Source organism: Meleagris gallopavo, chromosome 20, assembly GCF_000146605.3.
Source record: "Meleagris gallopavo isolate NT-WF06-2002-E0010 breed Aviagen turkey brand Nicholas breeding stock chromosome 20, Turkey_5.1, whole genome shotgun sequence".
Classification (NCBI taxonomy): domain Eukaryota; kingdom Metazoa; phylum Chordata; class Aves; order Galliformes; family Phasianidae; genus Meleagris; species Meleagris gallopavo.
Window position 1 is genome coordinate 10,484,194 of NC_015030.2, and position 22,047 is coordinate 10,506,240.

At 43.7% G+C, this 22,047-nt stretch overlaps 2 protein-coding genes across 4 annotated transcripts in view; one reads left to right on the forward strand and one right to left on the reverse strand.

Moving 5' to 3' along the window:
* The window catches only part of NUP85 (nucleoporin 85), a gene marked incomplete at its 5' end in the record, with an annotated part of 11,693 nt that extends 8,736 nt beyond the window's left edge, over window positions 1-2,957 (forward strand). The window contains 3 exons of the mRNA XM_010721698.2: window positions 344-495; window positions 2,105-2,191; window positions 2,767-2,957. Of these exons, the coding sequence (XP_010720000.1) occupies window positions 344-495; window positions 2,105-2,191; window positions 2,767-2,868 (341 nt within the window). The remainder of the gene's footprint in view (window positions 1-343; window positions 496-2,104; window positions 2,192-2,766) is intronic.
* Window positions 343-22,041, reverse strand: GGA3 (golgi associated, gamma adaptin ear containing, ARF binding protein 3). Of its 3 annotated transcripts, XM_010721656.3 has the most exons (17): window positions 22,025-22,041; window positions 17,700-17,784; window positions 16,909-16,984; window positions 16,342-16,440; window positions 15,410-15,533; window positions 14,319-14,422; window positions 13,734-13,814; window positions 12,687-12,824; window positions 12,024-12,105; window positions 11,405-11,521; window positions 10,196-10,450; window positions 9,276-9,343; window positions 8,585-8,877; window positions 7,826-8,091; window positions 7,473-7,642; window positions 6,641-6,751; window positions 343-5,471 (listed from the first exon to the last, which is right to left on the reverse strand). In XM_010721656.3, exons 4-17 carry the CDS (start codon window positions 16,423-16,425, stop codon window positions 5,361-5,363), a joined length of 2,004 nt encoding a protein of 667 aa, XP_010719958.1. In that variant the 5' UTR covers window positions 16,426-16,440; window positions 16,909-16,984; window positions 17,700-17,784; window positions 22,025-22,041; the 3' UTR covers window positions 343-5,360. The 3 variants fall into 3 exon arrangements, with proteins under 3 accessions (XP_010719958.1, XP_010719956.1, XP_010719957.1); XM_010721654.3 differs by lacking the exons at window positions 16,909-16,984; window positions 17,700-17,784; window positions 22,025-22,041 and adding an exon at window positions 16,675-16,902; XM_010721655.2 differs by lacking the exons at window positions 343-5,471; window positions 16,909-16,984; window positions 17,700-17,784; window positions 22,025-22,041 and adding exons at window positions 6,983-7,096; window positions 16,675-16,902.
* Window positions 22,042-22,047: the final 6 nt, after the last annotated feature.

Below are 22,047 nucleotides of genomic sequence, written 5' to 3' on the forward strand. Positions count from 1 at the left end.
TTTTTTTTCCCCTCCTCTAAACAGATGCTGCCAGTCTCTGAGCCACTCGTGTTGCTCACCCTGCAAACACTCAGCACCAGGCAGCATCAGTTCAGTAATACGCTGATTCAAACAGTAACTCTTTGCAAAAACAGTGGCAGATTTAACTTTGTTTTTCTTCAGATAACCTGTATTTTAACTTTCCTTCGTGCACAACATTCCCATTCCAAAGCAGCTGAGACTAGGGGAAGTCTCTTATCTATTGCTTCATGAGAGCAAACTGACTTCTTAACATCCATAAATCGCAGCTTGCACTGTTCTGACAAATGCTAATACTTTTTACCCTTCCAACACTCATGTGTAGGCAAGTACCGTGAATTCCACCGTCTGTATGGGGAGAAGAGGTTCTCTGAAGCTGCCAGGCTACTTCTGATGCTGATGACTGCTCATATTGCCCCTTGCTCCTTCTGGATGACCCTCCTGACAGATGCCCTTCCCCTGCTGGAGCAGAAAGAGGTGAGCATGCTGGTCGAACACAACAAAGACACCCCACATCCTTTCTTTATTCCTGAGAAGTTATCTCAAAGCAGTCACGCTCCACACTTAATGGCCTCAGGCCAGGACTGTTCATAACAGTTCAAGAATTGCATAGTACTCCTAGTGTCTTACTGAGGGCAGAAGGATGACAAATAACTTCGAATAAGATAATCACTGCTTTTAGAAAGCAGCAGTGGAATAATAGAATAACCCATGCTAATGGGTTAAGTACACAGCTGTCCAGTTCTTTCTGGTACTTTATTTTAGTGTGCTTTCTTCTGCTCAGCCACATTTTTGCTTTATGATTCATCAAGAAAATGAAAGTTTATTTACTAGAGACCCGGGATTGGATAAAGCAGAGGCATGCACTCTGACCTCGTAGCTCACCCTTTGCACAAGAGGTTATAGACCTTCTCCAGAGTCACTTAGAGATCTTTTCCAACCATAACAATTCTAAGACAATCTAATTCAACTGTCTGCCTACTGCCAATGTTCCTTAGCACCACATCTACGTGTTTCTTGAATGCCTTCAGGGATGGTGACTCCACCTTTCTTGTCAGCCGGTTCCAGTGTTGGACTGCTCTTCTGGAGAAGTTTTTTCTAATATCCAACCTGAACCTCCACTGGCACAACTTGAGGCCGTTCCCTCTTGCCCTATTATTGTTAGCTGGGGCAAGAGGCTGACCCCCATCTCACCATAACCTCCTTTCAAGTAGGTGTAGAGAGCGAGAAGGTCCTCACTGAGTCTCTACCAGACTGAACCATCCCTGTTCTCTCTGCTGCTCTTCATGTACAGCTGAGCATTGACCAATAGCCCCAGGTCTGTTTCCTCTGTGTGGTCTTCCAGCTACTCTGCACTGAGCCTATAGCATTGCTGGGGTTGTAGTGGCCAAAGCGCAGGACTCAGCACATGGTCTTGTTGAACCTTCATCCCACTGCTTCAGCCCAGCTATCAGCCTGTCCAGGTCCTGCTGTAGGACCTTCGTCCCCTCAGGCAGATTGACACCTCCTCCCACCGTGGTGTTATCTGCAGACTTACTGAATGTGCACTCAACCCCCTCATCCAGACAATCAATAAAGATATTAATCAGGATGGGCCCTGTAACATGATGGAAAGCACAGCAATGACAGCAGAGTAATAAGTGAGGACTTTCTCAAACACAGCAGCTGTGGACATAGAAACAAAGGAAAGAATTCACTTACCTTCAGAAGGCTTCAGGTATTTAGGGATCTCCAGATAGATACCCTCACTTCCACTGCCAGCCCCTAAATGAGGGCTGGATCCTGGCTCCACCCCTTGATCATGCAGCAGTATTGCATGCAGCTGAGCTCCCCTGGGTTGGCCCTGCCTTTCTAACAGGTGCTCCATCACTGCTTCAAGTTGTGATATAGGATTTCTGCTACAGGCCCTAATTCTGACCCTTTCTACCATGAATTGTCCTGTGATCCTGTGAATGAAAGGTCAGAATCAATCTGTAGGCGTATGAATGCATTCTCTTTCGTCTCAATACGTCTCAATCATACAGTTCTTAAACTGTATGATGTCCTTCAGCAAGTTATTTTAATGAAAATACTTTAATTTCCACAGGTCATATTTTCAGCAGAGCAGACTTACGAACTAATGCGATGCCTGGAAGATCTAACAGCAGGGAAGCTGGATAGGCAGAAGTTCCAGGTACCTCCTGTTTTGAGGACAAATGGATAATGAATCAATGGGGTTGTGGGATAGTCAAGGAAAGCACTAAACTTGTTTGTAGCCAGGGACAGAAACAAGGGAGAGCCTGAGTTCCTGAGGCTGGCACTTTGTTAATAGCCAGCAAACTGAGGTGTCAGCAGGCGATAATTAAGCATACACAAAAATAGTGCAGTACTTCCATTCCTGAGTGTTCTGTTGATTTGGATTGGACTGCTATGTTTTTTCCAAATTTCTTAATAATTAGAAATTACATAGACAATGGAAAGCTGAGATGCTGTCATCTGACACCTCAGGCTAGTGGATGTTCTAGGCACAGAACAGGGAGACCTTTGCTACACATGTAGAAGTCTGGCAGAAAGAGAAAAGGTTTGGTAATTCTGTCTTTAGACAATTTAAAAATTAAGAAATGTAGCTTTTACCCATTTTGTGGAGATCCCAATGACAAGTAAACACGTATTCTCACTCTTAATGACCTGCATATTTGTTTTTCAAAACCCAGAAGGAGAACCAGCTCATTATTGCATGCGCTGATCTAACCCAAACTCTGCTTTTAGGATGATGATGTTGAGACCATGAAAGTGGAAATGCTGAGACTTGCTCTTGCACGAAATCTGGCACGAGTCATTGTCAAAGAAGGCACATTGGAAGGATCTTGAAGACAGTAATGTGTGATTTTACTCTGTGTGGCTTATTGTACATAAACATGACTGGTTTTCTAAGAATAAAGGTCTTGTTTTGCATATTGTTTGGTGATGTGATCTTGTCTTTCATAAAAAAGAACTTTAAAAATTGTACAGCTGACTCCTAGGGTTGCTTAATCCAACTTGGTCTGGCCATCTTCCCCTTCTGACAGACCTTCCTTCTGTGTTTTCAGTTGCTATGCCACTAATTATCCAGAACTGAAACCAAACCTATCTTTTAAGGCACTGGCATTTTAACCAAAAAGGCAGAAGTTGCTGTTTTCTAGTTTGGATGGGTTTCAGATGATGGATTGAGCCTTAGTGGTTCCAGAACCAGTGTTATACTCCACGATCAACCATCAGTAAGGGCTATCCCCAGAGCAAAGTAGGGAAACCAATTTATTTAACATGCAGCAAAACAAATGCATTTAGATGTATTTACAGTAATGGCTGTTTGGTATGAAGCAGGAACCTCAACCTACTGACAAGGAACACTCATTCACAGCTTAATTTCCAAAGCTTATAACAATGCATTTTCCACGCAGCAAGACTATGCCATCTTTCCATTTGGCTGTACAGCACACGCGGTGCACTGCCAGTAGCAGTGAGAACAGCGCCATTCTGCAGAAAGCACTTGTGCTCTTCTGTCTTCCCCAAAGTCACAGCGAGATTCTCATACAGGCATCTAAAGCAGTGAAATCTGCTTCTTCAGGGTATGCTTACAGCACTGGGCAGACTTAAGAACTTAAATACTATCCCTATCCTGACCGTGCCTGAAGTGGCAAGAACATTTCCGAGGCAGAAAGAATTCTTTCCTTGTCCTCCATCATAGTCCATCAGTTTAAAATTGCTGCTTTCTGTAGGAATCTAAAAGATGCAACTCCCTTTTGCCTGCCCTCCTTGTCAGGCTGTGTCCTCATGAGCTTCAGAGCAGGATACAGCAAGGTCCTTGGCCAAAGCTTTGGATTCCTCCCCCTCAGAGTTTCCACAATTGCCTGATATCTCTGATCCTTCGGGCCTTTAAATCCACAGAATTTTTCATCTCTAGTATTTATTTCTCGTCACAGAAAAGATAACATAACTAACTCCAAGCATTATTTGAGTTCTGGTTTTACAGCCTGTGTTAATTCCAGCAGCACTTTGTCCAAGGATCCATCCTACCTGTGCTTTTGTCAGCGGTGGTTAAAAACAAACATTAAAACAGTGTCTCAAAGCTATTTGAGGCACTGCTTGAGATTGAACTTTGAGAGAAGGAAGGGACTTCTGTAATCAACTTTCAGTCACTTAAACCTAGTTTATAGTCAATTCCTGTGCCACCTGCTAACACTGAATTCTGATGTCCAGTAAAACCACTCTCCCTCTTCTGGAGATGATTGCACTAAGCCACTTAATATAGAGAACTATTAGAACAGGGCATATGCATTGCCACAGCAGAGCCTTCTTTCCTTTCCTGCTTGTTTCTGTTCAGCCATCCTACAGCTCCACTATTTACATCTTGTAGTTCACAGTACTCATCTTATTACTCAGCTATATAGCAACACTGCCTGCAGGAGAGGACCTGAGAGGCACTCTCCCCAACCTTGGGTGAGTGGCTGTAAAGACACTTCTGCATGCCAGGTGCTGCCCTCCACTAACACTGAAAACAACTTTCCAGCTTCACTGCTTGGTTTTACCACCTCACCACACTTCTCTTTTCCCCACACTGCGGAATGCGACGAAGGCAGAAAAAAAGAACAGTTTAACCATTTGCATACAAAACAGTCCTAGCTGCCCCAAATGGATACAACAGGGAGGCAGCCCACAGTATAAAATAAATATATTAACTAAAGATACAGCAGTGTCACACAACACAAGAGCTGGGGTCTGCTTATACTGATCACTGGAAATGCAACAGATGGAGGGAGCTAAATACCACTTCAGTGTTTAAAAAAAACATAAAATAAAAAATAAAAAAAAAAAGCATTCCCTCATGGAGCCAGCATTATTGCTCAACATGCTTAGCAGGTCCAGTCTGGCACTGAGGAGGTACAAGTCCAAGGGAGGACATATGTAAGGGCTCTGCACTGAGGAAGCTCGGGGTAGCATCATTACCAGCATGTAGGTAACTCTGGACAGCAGTACAGGAACACGCTAACATAAATCTCCTGTTGACAGGTCTCCCCTCAAAATACTGTAACTTCAAGTTTAAAAGAGTGGAAGATAGGACCATTCACCTGGAGGCCAAAATAAAAGCAGCCAGCACTATGTGTTACCAGCTGCCTTCAGTTCATGCTTGGCATAGATGTCTCAGGACCCCTTCAACGTGGGGTACAACATTCTGGACTAAAGCTGCAAGCAGAGTGGGCAGGACATGTAAACAAAGCTTAACATCACCAGTGGATAGCACGTGCGTCCCTCCCCTGTCACATTCATTTCAGTCCTGTGGGATCCTTTCTGGGTCCTGTCACAGTCTGTCCAAGGTTCCAAGGTCATAAATTCCCCCACAACTCCACTGGAGGGAACTGATCCACTTCACCAACCTCTGTGGCAAGCTGGTCTCCCAGCGTGAAGGTCAGTCTGTATCTTAGCCTCACTTTCTCCTGCAGAAAAGACAAAACCCAAGAGCAACACATGAGAATAGCCCTAGTTGTTCTGGAACAAAAAATTTCACTATCACAGCTGTACAGAAATCACAACACTGTTGCATTGCTGCAGAGGGTCAAGGTAACCTGAGTTATTTACTTTAAATATTTAAAAATACAAAAGCTTTACTGCTTAGCATGAAACAGCAGGAGAAAAGCATGAGTGATCAGCAGTAATAGTTTGCTATACATGCAGCTAGTACCCACTGCTCAGCTGCTCTTCAAAGAGCCTGAAGAATGATGCTGGAATAGATCAGAATTTTCAAAACTGAATAATGCATCACGTGCAGGAAGATAAAGCAGGTTCTGCTCTGCAAAATTCCCAATAAGCACCAGATGGAACCCATCTTTCAATAGGAGATCTCCATGTGCTTCAAAAAGTGAAAGTTTCAACAATCTGCAAACACCTCTTTAAATATCATAAATTTCAGCTGATACCTTAAGGCCATTTTTGCTGTAATTCTCAACCACTTCAGCATACAGCTTTGACGTTTACACATCATGTAGGCTACCTAAATAACTAATTGCAGAAAGGGTTTCCACAGCTATTCACACACTCCTAGCACGATGAGCAGAAAGCAAAATATTAACCACATTGTTTCACTGGTCACAGGGACATCTCATAACATGCCAAAGGGAAGGGACAGGACCCGATATCACACTGTTCTTTCAAGTCTGTCAGGCTGTATAGAGCCTCAACACAGCAGAACTCTTTCTAGAGAACTAGTTAATTTTACAACACGCTAAGCATCATTACAGCAGGGCACATCCAGTGCACAAGGGATTTAAGATAAGCTTCTGAAGCAGCTCTGATTGTTCTCCTTTAAAGCTAAACCCTATAAGACTTTTGCTCCCTTGATGGGAAAAAAACGTACAGTGTTTTCCCACGCTTTTCCTTCCTGAAAAAGGCTGTTGCAGAAGAGACTCTGTATAGCTGTTCTCAAGCCTTGAATTGAAACACCGCTGATCTGCTGCTGCAGTAATTGCTTCTGAAGGGCAAGCTAGGAATTAAGAGTTGTGCTTGCTCATAGTTTTGATCCAAACTCCCTGAAGAATTCATCTTACATCATATTAATCTGAAAAATGACAAGATAAATGCCCACTCTGTTATAGTCTATCCTTCTCACCTTTGTAGGATTTGCCAAAAGCATGATTTGGGTGATGGCAGCAGGCGGCTGGATGGGATTGAATGGAGACAGCTCAGTGCCAGAGGGTGGCTGCAACTTCACTTTCATGGACTGCAAACAAACAAACAAAAAGAATGGAGTATCTCCTACCTTTAGGGACAATGGAAGATATATGCAGAGACTGTGGAGATAAGAGCAGACATCCAAGGTGAAGAGAATTAATCAGTGCGTGAGAAGGAGGAGGCAAGAGCCCGTCCACTTGCAGAACACAATAGGACCAGGCAGACCAACAAATCAGAGTAAAAGCACTGGGGTCAGAACACCAACTGCACTCCTTCTTACCTGAGTGCTCTTATAGCTGAGGTTTTAACGCAAACAACTTGATGACAATGGGCAGATTGTAGCCATTTGGGCCACACTTTTCAAAACACAAATCAGCCATCCAAAATCATGTAGCTGCAATAGCGATCAGAAAGGAACATATTCTTCAATTTAAGAAGTCTTCGTGAAATTCTGATTCCCAAACCTTCCCACCTTAAGGATGGGTTTATCCACGTAACAGTCCTGTCAATGCGCTGAGCTATCACATGACCAAATACAGTTGGATTGATTTTAGATAGAAAGAAAAACAAAACGTGTATTACTTGTAGTTCTTGACACGTCCTGTTTAGTGTTTTCTGCTTCTAACTACTTTTATGTTTTGGAAACAGGCAGAGCACAGACTACAGAAAGACAGAACCAGTGTGTTGCAACCTAAGTCCCTGAGTTCATACCCATACCTCCCTGAACATGCATATTCACACTGCTGTGGGTCTGAACTGTGCACCCCTACCTTAGGTACAGCAGCCTGCAGTACAATATTCTTCACAGGAAGGGGTGCTGTGTTCAGCATTGAGACTACCACAACCAGCACATCTGACCTTCCTGGTGGGCACTCCTTGGCAAAGTGCAAGAGGATGCGGAAGCCATTCTTGTCATAGGCTGTCACCGGGAGGGCACTGCCTGCCACAGAGCAAGAAGGGGATAGGAACACAGTTTATGCTGCAGAAAACAATCTTCAGCAGTACTGTCAATCTGACATTTGGCTGGGGCGTCTCACCATTGTTCTCCACTTTATAAACTCAGTCAGGAAGCTTTGCTTTTAAAAAATGTTCAGAGAATGGTGAAAAACCTGAAGGTACTTACTAGGTTTAATAGATTCCAAGGGAACATGGACGTTGGCCAAAGAAATTTCAGGTGCTTTCATAGGACTGTCTTGCTGCTGGAATGATGCTGGATGGAAGAGAGAGCTCCCTGAGGCAGCAGTGCAGCTATTTGGGAAAGGAATTGGGGGTGTTCCTGGGGCAGTGACTGGCAGCCCAGCAGGTGCCATTAACGGAGATGATGTGACAGGAGCTGGCAAAGTAACCCCAGGTAGCACTGAGGGTGTTGCCATGCCTTGCGTGGCAGCCCTGGAAGACAGAAAAAAATCACGGAAAAATTAAGCTGAAAGTGAAGCAGGCATTTTAGCACAAACCCAGAGATAAGAGCAAATCGCAAGCACTAAGCAGCAGCCTGGAGCCAGCAAGGTCTAAGAAGCAGAGCTACAAGAAAAAAAAAATGGTGTTGGTAGGAATATGCATAATTCTTTCTAACTCAGTACAAAAGCAATAGTCCCACCTTGGCAAAGAAGAGCTAGGCTAAGATGGCCAAATGCCTTTGTACCATAACAGCCAGTTTAACTTTACACTGCACACTTCAAATCTGGCAACAGCACAGCTGTTGTACTCTACCTGGTAGTTTCTGCCTTTCACTGCTGAAGCTGAGACTGTCATACTAGTTTGTAAAAGTCCCAATCACGTGTTTCTACCAAACTGAAGTTGAACATCTGTCTCTGAAGCTGACACTACAGAAACTTGGTTTCCTAAATGCTGAGACAAAGCAAAGTCCAGAACTTTTAGTTACCCTTTGGCTTCTTCAAGGAGTTGTCCCAATGCAGATGAGCTTAAGTATCCAGGAACAGCTGGCATTGTCTTGGAAGGCCCCACAGGGGCAGCCAGCCCAGCAGAGAACACAAATGGTATGGAGTTTGGTGCAGGCATGCTGGGAGCAGTGTGAGGGACTGAGAAAGCAGAAGGCAGTGTCACTGATGTTCCACATGTGGTCTGCGATGTGTGATGGAGAAGAGGGTTCCCTGCAGGATTGCAATCAACAGTCACCGTCTTTGGATTGAAGAAATCCAGGTCCAGCTGCTCATTCTGCAAGAGAGCACAAGTACATGCTCTAACTCACTGCTACCCCCTACTGTAGAGGTGGCATTGTTACAGAGGGAGAGAGATTTACCGCAAGAACAGGTGGTGGGTGGCAAGCAGCAAAGTCTGTGGCCTATGTCAGGACTACATCTGATCTGTAATTTAAGCAAAGGAAGTGCTAACATCATGGGGGACAGACTGGAAACTGAGAAAGCCATGTTCAGGGATATCTACTCCATTTGGACACAGCTAACCCAGATCTTGGGGTTAGGCCAGACTTCCCCTCAGTAACAGCAACCCCTCTGCTTGCATGTGATGTTTCTCTAAGGTGACAAAATGTGTCACGAGACCTCCCCAATGGCAAGCCCTCCCTTGCTTCCCCTGAGAAATTCTCTCCTTGCTACCTCAAACATGCTCCACTGTTTTTTTTCTGATGCCTCCTTCCCTGCTGCAGGGGCTGGGTCATTCAAGCCTGAAAGGAAAATAACAAGTAGGTAATGAGTAGAAAATGAGTTAGGCTGCATACCATGGCATTTGTTTCAGTGCCAAACTACTTGATTCAGCTCTGCCAGAGCCCAAAAGCCTAATGAAAGATCAAAATGGATTGCAAGTCTACACTGATGAAGAGACCAACAGAACCAGTAGCCAATCCCCTGCATGCAGCTCTTCTCATCCATCCCGATTTACACCATCTCCTGCTATTCATATCTCGGCTTCACACGCAGGCATTCTGCAGGCTCCTTCCAACAATCCCCCTAGGGCACCTTTCTCTTTGTACAGCCACGAAGTCAGCAGTGGAACCAGTACCAAACTGCAGCCTGCATGTCCAAGCATCCATAGAGATCAGTCTGCAATTATACTCAATGTATTTTCATTTGAAGCCTACTTTTCAAATGAATTCATCAGAATTAAATACTAACTCACAGACTAGTTCTTACATCCAGGATGACATGAGTGTCTCAGAAATCCTCTGGATTTCTTAAGAAATAATAGGCCTGAAAACATGCAAGACTGACCAGAATCACAGCAAGGAAATATATCCCAATATAAATGTTTTGGGAATGGCACAAATTACTGTTCCCACCTGCACCACCTAAATCACCAAATTCTCTCAATCATTCCTCTCAAACTCCACCAGAAGTGAGACCTAGGGCTCACTAAGTAACCTACTGGATGAATCAAGAGCAAAAGAAATCTGGTGTGGTCAAAACATAAGGGATTTCATGCTCTCTTTAGCCTACCCTCAGACTCACGCTGGAGGAAAGAAGTTGACTTTGTCAGGCAGGGATTGAAAAGCCCTTTTCTAGGATTCTCAGCGTCTTACCTAAACACAGAAGCTCCTCATCCAGCAAGGAAAGAGAATTAGCTGTGCTGCTCTGCTGAGTGGGTGCGGCTTCCACTTGGCCCAAGGAACTGCTCCGCAATTGTGAAAGTGTCTGTGGAGGAGGTGGGAGAATAGGGATTTCTGCTGGAACTGGGGCTGCTGTGGGGGCTGGTGTCAGAGTGGTGGGTGGCACTGGAGGTGTTGAAGTGCTGGTGACATCCAGTCCAGCAAGGTCAATGAGTGTGTTCTTACTCCCTGTAGCAAACAGCAGATAAGCACAACTAGGAGGGAAGGCAAAAATGCTTAGAGCAAGAACATCGTACAGAAGACACTATCAGAGAGATGGTTTAGGTAACACAGACATGCACTTAATTGTGGTTAATGGCTCTTACAAAGGAGAAAGCCCACACGGTGTGCATCTAACCATTTATTTAAACCAACCCAGACGCTTAGGAAATTTCCATCCGAAAAGCAACACCTGTCTGCTCCAGTCGCTGCTTTTTCCACAGCATTTCTCATAGCATCATTCATAATCCTCTCAAAATCTTTTGAGCTCATAGAAGACTTTGGGAGATCCTACAGAATTACAATAAATCAAGGCTACCAGAAAGACAGAGTCAAGGGTAACATATACTGTCTGGATCTAGAATTCTCTCCATATTTTGGAGCAGACTTGTCCCAGGAAGATGTTATCAGACAGCAGTATGCATTTCCTTTATTGTTCTTCGTACAGAAAGGCTGAAGTGATTCCCAACCAGCAACAAAACATCCAGGGATTTCAGAGGCGAAACTGAAATGTAAAGTGGGCAACTGGCCTAAATTCATAAAAGGTACTGCTGGCAAAGCCAGGACAGGACCCTCGCCTGGCCCTCACTCTTCTGCTCTCATCTTTTACATAAAGTTGTGTTCTTCTTATATTGCCACATTAAGAGATGGGACAAAAGTGGAGACACAAATGTATGAGAACTTTCAGGCACAAAAACTATTCAGATAAAGGTTTGCTACTAATGTTATCAAAGGCTTTGATTACAAGCAATGGATAATGCAGCATTGTTGTTCACGTCCAGAATTGTCATTCCCTTTCTTGTTCAGAAACTGTTGGCCAGAAGAACCATCAAGCCTACTTTACCAGAATTAATAGGAAATCCAGTCTGAAATACTTAAAATTTTAGGATTAGAAATTAAATAGTTGGCTTCCCTGGAACTCACCTTCCATTCCTGAGATCACTCGGAGATCCACTTCACCATTGATTACTTGCCCCTCTATTGTTTTTTTATAGGAATTTATCACACGTGATAAGTTGTCACTGGCCTGCAGAATATCTCCTACATGAAAGACAGATAAACACAACCATCAAGACTTTGGTCACTTTGCTCCCACTAACGCTGAGAATAATCAGTTATCAGCTAAATAATTAGCAAGAAAAACCACAATTGTTTAGCTACAAATTCTGTTACTGTCTGTTCTGTACCATGCTTCTCTAAGCAAGACCCTCACCTTTCTAGGTCAGTACACATTACATACACAGTAACAGTGAAAATGATTCCAAGGTTTTGTTCCCCACATAACTCTCTTCCCCTTCCAAGACAGTAACCATCATATATTACCATCCTTCCCCAGCCAGCCACCAATACTGTCAAGCCCTTGTCTGAATTTAAATGATAAGAATAAAGAGGCAAGGACCTTGTCCTTTATCTGCTTGCTCAAAGCAAAGCTCATCCACAGTGAAGAGGCATCTTTACAGCAGCCATTCCCTTGCTCAACCCTTGAACAGTCATAGGTTCAGCAGTTAAACAGCAGTTTAAGGAGAAGTGTAGCTTATTTTACCCAAGCTGCTGTCATTATCCTCTGTCTCACTGGCTAGTTTGAATAATGTCCGTCTTTTGGTTTCACACCTTTCACAGAGTTCCTGAGAAGAGAAATCATGACAAAGGGTCTCATCAACCAGGAGGCACTGTCAGCAATACCAGTCAGCACAGAATGACTTCCCAAGTGTTCTCTGGAAAGCCCAGAACAGAGAAACTAGCCTCCTTGTGCTGGACATCCCAGTTGTTTTAATTTTCATCTTCTTGGTGTTCTCCCAGTCTTGTAATGCTAGCTATAGGGAAAGACAAATTTTCTGCTGTGTTTCACCTATCCACAGCACTGCGAGGGACAGTTACTATCAGCAATCAGTGTGCTACAGTAGGAGCAAGAATCGGAAATAACAGCTTCTCGATTCTGCTATGCTGCATCTTTGGAGAACAGCCGTACCTGACTTCAACCATATGCAAGAGAGCTATTATCTACTGTCCTTGCAAAGCACTGAGTCCTTTGGTGAAAAGTCTTTAAAAACATGGTTATTACATAGTTGTTTCCAACAAGAGCTCTTGTTCCTTGCTACCACTCTCCATTTTATTGCACTGTTCGTAATTCTTTGAAAAATTCAAAATCTGAAGAAGAACAAAGGACTGATTGCAGTATTTCTGGGAAGCAGCAGCTCAGACCCACCTTCATGAGCTCTCTATCAGCCTCTGATGAGTCCTCTTTGCTATAGTGAACCAACATCTCATTCAGCAGTTTCACATTGTTATTTACTTCCTCCAGCGTGTGCATACGTTTTGTCACTTTTTGAATCCGAGCCTCATCCTTCAGGATGCAAAGAGACAAGAAAAGTAAGCTTTCCTGTAAGGTTCACAGTACAACAGTAGGTGTTATCTGTAAATCATATCAGGTAATGTCTGTTTAAGGTTGAGCTAAATAATCCCAAACAAAACAAAAGAAACCAGAACAAAACAACTGAATTATTAGGAGAGTCTACCCTGCCCTGGAGGCAGGGGAAGCTTGAATGGAAACATTTCAATAGTCTATACATCCTCTTCAGTCAAGAAGCTATACTTTTTTTTTTTTTTCTTTTGGAGGGGAGGGGCAGAATCACAGTGAGTCATCTCCTGGACTCAGGTTTGTAATGACTGCCCTGTGTGGATGCATTGCAGCTCTGCAAACAGGAAGTTGTTTCCACGAGGCCAAGAGATGACTCAGTCTGATGACTCAGTCCTCATCAACCAGAAGTGGTACAGCGGTGTTTTCACCAAATTCTCATGTAAAAAGCCATCTAAAGTGACAAGAAAGAAATTAATTTCAACATCGCATTCAATTCTGGCACCTTTTTGCTCTGTCCCATCAGGTGCACCAACTGCAGACATTTCTGTTTTACAAACACCTCCCAGCGGTGAGCTAGGGGCAAAATTACCTAAGCATTTGTTTCACACAGTGCTGTTAAGTCATCAGATGGCACCCTTTAATTCCACTAATGACGTGGACTACCTGCAAGTTAGTAGTCTTAGAGCTTTTAAGAAAACAGTAAGAGGTTGGATGTCGCTAACAGCCAGTCTCATTCAGTTATCTATGGAATGGACTAACACAATGCTTCTGAAACCTGAGAAAACAAATATCTGCCATTCACATGATGCTGAAGCTCTCCAACAATTTCGAATCACGTTTTAAAACTTGCACAGAACACCGCTGACCGGGTTCAATCCTACAGGACTTTCTTACCTCTTTTACCATGGATTTAATAAGCTTGTTGGCCTCCTGTAAATCATCCGGATTTTTGCTTTTCAGCAGTTTGGCTAGAAGCTGTAAAACAAGAAGGGGACATGTGGGAAACAAAGACTGGGAAAGGGAAGATGCAAGAAGAAATTAAGGGAACAATTCACAGAAAAAGATATACAGTTCACACTGCTTTCCCAGTGAGTGATTACACCAGGAGTCAAGGATTTATTGTTTTACACAAGTTGCTACATTCTTGCTTTTAAAGAGGACATACATGCTGCCACATCTCAAGAGACTTGACATTAGACAATCATTCCTCTTATACATGATTTTTGGCCCTGTTTGTGAAACATTCTTTGCCTGCTAGTATTACAGCAGGACAGCACTTTAACAACGAATTACTACATAACCGTGACAGGTCTTAGCAAGGATAGACAAAGTAGCTGTGTTCAAACCAATGAATTCTTTGAAAGTACAGTACACCTCCCCCAAAATAAAAGCTGAATTAATGTACTTTCCTTCCTTATTCTAAACATGCATTAAGTAATTATTTTTTGTTAGTGGTTACAACACAAGTCTTCCCTATACCTTGGATTTCTCCTCATCATCAAACACAGGGTTTTTGGGACGAGGTGGTGGAGAAGGAATCAGGATTTTGTCCACAGGAATGACAGGATCAAACATTACAATCCCTGAAAGCAGAGAGGAACCCACGATGATTTGCAGTGCAGTCAGGCCAGGCAGTGCACCCTTTTATTCATGTGCTGCTGTCAAAGTGAGCAAGCAGCCAAACTGCCCATCGATGCTACCGCACTACTCCAATGCACAACACAGCATCAAAAATCAGCGGGCACACTAGCTAGAAAAAAAACGAAGAACACTTTCTTTGATAAAGGCCAAAACCCCAGCAAATGTTTTGCCATCTCCGTACTGTTCTAAGCCAGTATAATCAATAGTTTTCTGCTATTCGTCTTTTCCACTTTCACATCAGCTGTTGAACCACTTTGCAAATCCCAGACAACCTAGCTTTGTGCAGACTCAAGGGCACTACATTTTTTTTCTATAATTGAGCTGTGCTGAGCAGGAACACAGACAGCACTACAAGCTGGGGTGATGAGCAGACTCCCAACCATTAGAACCATGAGTGGTGGAAGAGCCAAGGTTTCTGCTTGTTCCCTTGCCAAACACCTAGATTTGTGCTCTACTCCCAGAAGTTTCCCTAGAACAATTTTATCAGTTTTTTGAAGCCATGTGTTCCTCAATTAAGCTTCTTCCACTTTGCCTACATAATAAATTTCAATCAGTTTAAAGGTAAAATTGTAAAGCGATATGGTTAAAAGAACACAAAAAGCTACAGGAATGATTTTATTTCTCTTCAAACTGGCCTTAAATCATTTAAAGAGCAGTTCCAGGACAGGGGTGGGAGGAAGGGCATGGAGACCCCTACAAACAAACAAAAGCATCTGCAACGTGTTTCACTAACCCAGGTGAAAATTAAATAAAAATAAAAGGCCAGTCCCCAAAGTCAGTAAGTAGCTTTGTCAGTGTTTCAGGGAATTCTTCCCTTGTTCCACGTCCTCTCTGTCTGCTCATATCATCAAAAGTTTTTATGTTTTGTGCCACTCCTGCATACAGGCACAGGCTAGAAAGAACGCATGAACGAGCAGCTGACCTCCTACCTTGTCGCTTCAGCATGTAGTAGGCATCTTTGATTTTATATTCTTCTGGTAGTGCCACTGTCCAGCTATACAGCAATTCAATGACTTTAGTCTTCACTTTCTCTGAGACCCGATCTCCTAGGTACTAAGAGTGAGAAAAAGATGAAGACTCTCCACATTCTTAGTTTTTTAAAAAGAAAGACCAAACCCAGACAACAGGGGGAGTTCAGTGATACACACTGAAGTATATAACCAAAGATCTAAGACACCATATTGGGATGAAAAACTGTTTCTCTAATTTTTCTGAAGTAACAGTGAACAAAAGTCTTTGTGATTTGCGATCTTCGCAAAAGAAAGAACAGATATTCTGTTAGTTTCAAAATTTAGCTATTTAAAAATTATTCAAATGCCGATACTGCACCTTCCCCACTGTCTTTATTGGGAAAGAATTTTGCAATACTTCACTCTATTAACTATGCCTTGGGGTGTCTCCATCTATCTTTTGCCACTTTAAACCAATCGTGGATACTGAAGGATTGCCTTGGCACTCTGTATGACTAATTGGCAGGTAAAGTGAGATTACAACTCTGAGGTTGATGCCAAATCTCATGCTCTAACTCCTGCATCACTGATGTTGGGATGATCCCTCCCTGTCCTAGTAATATAAAATTAAACAAAGAAAACAAGGAAAAAATCACCAAGCAATTCATAGCTCAATGCTTCATGTAACACAAGGGCTTTCATAACAGTACAAGGGTTATACATTAATAGTAAATAAGCACAGCTTACTGAGAAAAGCAATAAGAAGAGCACACAAAAAGATTAGCAAACAAATGCTCGTTGAATATACACTAATGAATGCAATGAGGCAGACAGAAAACATTCTGGAGGTTGCCCGCTGCTCATGAAGGCCAGAAAATAAGTAAATGCAGCAGCAAGACTCAGGGACTAACCTTTGGAGACACAACTTTTATTAATTCATTCAAAAAGCGAAACTTTCCTACTTCATTATGAAATCTTCTCCCACAATTTTTCATACAGGCTTCCAGCACCTGCATTCAAGTAACAGAAACAAGAGCTGGAGCAAACACAAAAACTCTACAGTAACAGCACACATGTTCTGCTTATAGGGGAGTTGAAGGACCCCCGTCAGTGGCGTACAGGCATGAACCCCCAATCTTTAGGTGACACACCAAGAAGGGCTGCAGCAACTCTCCCACTCCCAGCAATGTATTTATGAGTCAATTATCTCCCTATTAGAGATAAGCAAGAAACACAAGCCTTACCTGAGAATAACAAAAGAAAGCAGCTGAAACATACAAAGACTTGTCTGTTGCTAATGGCAAATATGGACACTTCAGTTTGGCAAGCATGCCTCTCAGCAGAGAAGAAGGGAATCCAGCCCCAGAATTAGCCCCCAGCTGGCCTCACTGACACACACTGTGCTCCTTTTGTACTCTGCATGGAAGACGCCAAATGATGTGTAACTGGATTGGAGAGAGGTGGCAAGGACTACCTACTGTCAAGGCTTGGACTGCCTCCCATTCCTGCGGCGACTGGATCTTATGAGCCAGGAGTCTCACAGCTATCTGTGGCCTGAAACAAGGCAGGTGCTCATTACAAACAAAACAGGCAAACACAGCAAGGAATTTTCAGGCTTTCACAAATACTGCTATTTAAATGCAAGGTTTTTCATATGATTAGAATAAATGTCACTCAGTACTTTTAGGCTAACAAAAAAATCTTCAGAGCATCTCTGTAAGCCTGGTTGTTTGCATGCATAAAAGGAAGTAGGGCTGGTAGTCTGAAAGCAATTCCAGACTCCTCCCTGGGATGGGCCAAACAACATGCAAGTACAGCGCCCAAGCCCAGGAAATCACATAATTACTCAATGCATTAATTTCCTTTTTCCAGAAGAAAACATCTTCCTTAGCTCACAGGAATGCTGTGACCCAGGTTTCCTCAGTTAAGTCCTGTACAGATTTTAATGATGTGAAGCACTAGGAGTTATAACCCCATTTTACAGACTGCAAACCAGGACGAGTTTGGCTGGATGAGAACCCTGCAGCAGCAGAGGCTGACAAGAGGCAGATTCGGGATTCACTTCTCCTAGTGCTCAGTTTGCACGTAATCTATGCTGCCCTTCACAAAAGAAAAAGCAAACTTTGCAGCATGCTTTTTCTTTTGATGCCAATCTCCTTTGCAATATCAGTATATATAGGAAGGCCAATATGAAACTCTGATGATCAAATGACATGTTCTAAATTGTATACGTTTAACTACTAAATCTAAAGAGGTGCAGGACACTCACCCTTCAAGCTCTTTGTTGATCTGGTCACAGAATCCAATGATATATTCCCAGTCTTCTTGCCTGTTAGATGGGTTAGTGGCTTTATCTTTGGCAAGGGAAAGAGAAGATGTTACAGCTCAAGAAAAAAGAAGCAGTGTAAAAGGTCATGCACTTCCTAGAGAAAAGCCTTTGACATCTGTTACCAACATACCAACTATAAAATGAAGATAGAAAGTTCATATATGCTACTTCTGTTCAGGAGAAAGGATACATCCAAACTGAGGCACCCAAACAATCATCGAGAATCAGATTTCCAAACATGATGCCAAACATGAAATACTTTGAAACACGCAATTTCCTTATTGTAAATGAGAGTATAAAAGAAAATATTTGAGCTCACACAACTTCCCTCTGCCTGAAATGTTATTTGGTTATAACATGAAACTCTTTAGAGGCTAAACTCTTTGATTTTTTTTATACGGGAAACTGTTTCTGTATTCCCTGGGAGTTTTGTATCAGCAAGAACTGGCAGATCAGATGTTTAATATCAGTCGTTTAGCTCAGACACTTGTTTTAGAGCATCAGTGATCTGTTAGATGCCTCAGCATTTCTCCTGGGAACGATGAAGTGAAATTTATTATTATACATTGAGTTGCTCTTGCAAGTAATGAACACCACAGCCTTTGCCTGATAGGGAATTTAAATCCTGGATGCCCAGAGAGATGCTGCACTGTGAGATGTGCTACTGACAGATCCTCCCTCAAACACCAGCATCCCTCATATTGCAATGGCTGCAGAAACCCGAGGCTATCAGCACATTTTTTGTTACAAAAGCATTTTCTCCATGAGTTTTACTTGGCTCCAATAGACCAATGAATTTATGGCAGACAAGATTCCCATGTTAATCTGATTTTCCAGATGAGATTACTAGACACAGATTTTTCTTCCCTGTAAGAAAAACAATGCACTGTGCTACCTAATAGCTGATGTTTAAGAAGCACTTCTCAAAATTTGAATACAATGCAAATAGATACAGAAGAGAACGCATTACTTGGCCAAATAGTATCGAGCACAGGATAAAATACAGGCAATTGTTTGAAATATGTGACACTTAAACTCTATTACTACACTCACAGCTGCAGAGCCTCTGGAAGCATCATGAAAACAGAGCCTTGCAACAACCTTAAGTATTTTCATGCAAATCAAATAGCATTGTATTCTAAAGTAGTTCTGCTGCTCTGCAGGCAGAAATGAAAGAAGCATGGCTCTTGGCTGGAGCTATAGGAATTCCATTTATTAAATACAAGAAGAGCACAGACAAGCAAACGAAGTCTTTTTGTCGGTTGCGCATCCCAGAATAAGGAGAGGGATCTGCTGAAGATAGGAAGATGCTAGCAATGTTTCCCTGTCAAGCTCTAATTTCAAAGTTGTTCAAACATTTCCAAAGATTTCTTGGAATGATCCTTGATTATTCTGCACACTTCAATTGGATTCAGATTCTTTTCATTTCTTGGAAATTCCCAGGAGGAGGCACTGGTGAAGAGAAGCTGCATCGCACACAAAGCAGCTCCTGATTTCTAACACTCATAAAGTCTCCATGTGTAACTGCAGTTTGTAAAAGTTAATCTTCCTGACCAGCAACTTTGCCCTGGCTCTGAAGATCAGTGTGCTCCCACACAAACAGCAAATTTCAAATACCTTTACTTATGTGTTCACTGATATCAGAACAAGCCACACTAACACAGACTCACAGAATCACCAAGGTTTGAGAATACCTCCAAGATCATCCAATCCAGCTGTTCACCTAGCACCAATATTCCCCCACTCAGCCACATCCCTCAGTACAACATCTCAACGTTTCTTGAGCGTTCTTGGACCCTCCAGGGATGGTGACTCCCCCACTCCCTGGCAGCCCATTCCAGCACCTGAGCACTCCCTCACAGAAGTATTTCCTAACGTCCAACCTGAACCTGGCACAACGTGAGGCCGTTCCCTCCCGTCCTATCGCTGTCACGTGGGAGAAGAGGCCGAACCCCACCTCACCACAACCTCCCTGCAGGCACTTGTACAGAGCGATAAGGTCAGCCCCGAGCCTCCTCTTCTTCACACTAAACCGTCCCAGCTCCCTCAGCTTCCTGTTCCAGACCCTTCTCAGGTCTGTTGCCCTTCTCTGGATGCGCTCCAGGGCCTCAATCTCTTTCTTGCAGCGAGGGGCCCAAAACTGAGCGCAGTGCTCGAGGTGCGGCCTCGCCAGAGCCGAGAGCATCCCAGGTGAGCCAGTTTTCCTTGCTTACCCTTTTCAGCATGTCCCCAAATGAAGCTGCATTACGTTAATGAAGAAATAGTCTAAAATCCTCTATTTTTATCTGGAAAATTTAAAACCTAGGCCCATGGCAATACAAGAAAGAAAAAAAAAAAAAAAGAAGAAATAAAGAAAATTGGAATATGTTATCCATCTGCATCTATTATATACCAGCATTGCCTAAGCCTGACAGGAATGTGATACAGTAAGTTTCCTTTAGGAAGGAGCAGAACAGGCACTCAAGTCAAGGGATCCAGCTGGGCTCACACAACCAAAGCTGTTTTCTAACCTCCACTTTTATTTCAACTACTTGCAAAGAAAGAGCCCAGGCAGGAATAGAACAGGAAGGATCACCTTCACTCACCCCAGCTGCCTGAAATGAGACAGAAGATGAAGATGCAAGATAATCGCAGACCAAAGCGCAGCACTAGAACATAAGGGTGATGTTACTTCATGGCTCTGTCTCCACCCCATGAGAAAGACAGGGCAGCTGGAAGGCTGAATAGCATTTTTACTGAATTTGGCATCTTCCTGTGACCGGGAAGCTGCTGTACTGCCAAGCAGCTCTTGCCCTGCCTTTATTGTATAAAGGGCACAACAGGTGCACACACCCCTCAAGTTTAGTGTTACACACAGTACATCTTACTGATAGTTACAAAAAAAAATAATGTCAGAAGGCCCGGTCAGAGCACTCAGATGGACAGCCTCTGCACCCTGCCCTCCTCATCTGCATGGTTGCTCTGGTAATTTATTTACAAGCAATCCGCGCTTCCTCACTGTGGGAGGAGCTGTGCGATCACGCCAGAACAAATCATGGTAGCAGTGACCAGGCATAAATGTTTCATCTTAGATGAGAGAGCAATGCTCAAGCATTTGACACCATGGTTACTGGAACAGAAGCAGGCAACAGTGCTTGCAGCAAGGAAGTGCTTTGCAGTGCTGCTCCTCAGCATGTTCTCCAGTGACAGAGCTTCACTGACCATGCAAGCAGGATATTATCCTCTCTCTCAACTTCCACAATTAAAAATAAAAATAAAAAGCAGTCAAAGAGCTTTCCAGGCTGCACAATCTAAAATATCCTTCCTACTACAGATATTTCCATACACATACTGAATTTGGTGAGTCAGTCCTGTTCAGAGGAAGATTAAAGGGAAGGGATGTGGGCGTTTCTTCACGTGTCTCACTGGCTACAATTAAAAAAAAAAGAGATATTGACAAACTGTGGGAGCTCAGGGAAGGAGCGGAACAACAAGGGGACAGAAGGGCTGAGCTAAAACAAGGACTGAGAGCTGAAAACATCCTGTAGCCGAAAACTGCAGTAAGCAACGATAACACCGTGCACTGAATTAGATTTCATATAAACGAACCAAAAAGGAACAAGAATTATTTGACCTTAACAGAACCACGGCTCAAAAAACATAACAGCTTTTATATTCTGAAGCATTTAGGGGAAACACAACATCATTAAGACTGGAAAAGAGGCCACTGAGCCTAACCACCGCCCCATCCCGCGGCAGTCGCAGCCCCCGCTGCCTGCACGGCTCCCAGCGACGCCGTCACTGCGGGCACCGGCAAAGGACGAAGCGCCGCGTCCAGCAGCGCCGGTCCCTGCGCTGGGAACACCTGCAAGGCAAACCCTGACCGACCGACCTACGCGGAGCCCTACAATCGCACAGCGTGATGTCGTTACAAAATCATTTTCCCTAACAACAGATTTTTAAATACTGCAGTCTGCAGCCTTCCAATGGGCATAACGGGCATTCACAGCTCCTCCCCTGCCCCCCGCAGCGCTGCCGGGCACAGAGCGCGGCCCGGCCGCTCGGAAACACGGCCGTACAGCGCAGGAACGCAATTTACGTGGGAACCTCCGCAGCTCCGTCTGGGGGGGGAACCGGCCTGACAGACCCGTGCGGGGGGAGAGGCGAAAGCAGGGGAAGACGGAGATCGGCCTCCGCGTAAAGGCACCAGGAGCGGCGAGGACGGGGCTGAGAGGGAGAGGGTGGAGAAAAGAGGAGCTGGAGGGGCTCGAGCCCGCACTACTCACTCAGCCACGACTCCAAGCTCTCC

Bases quoted from the DNA above. Each gene is read 5' to 3' on its own strand.
- GGA3 (XM_010721654.3), bottom strand. From the start codon at position 16,761: ATGCTTGCCAAACTGAAGTGTCCATATTTGCCATTAGCAACAGACAAG. The intron at 13,815-14,318 runs GTATAGGGAAGA...CTTGTTTTACAG, and splicing joins ATGATGAGGAGAAATCCAAG to CTTCTAGCCAAACTGCTGAA. The intron at 9,344-10,195 runs GTAAGACGCTGA...TTTTCCTTTCAG, and splicing joins TGAGGAGCTTCTGTGTTTAG to GCTTGAATGACCCAGCCCCT.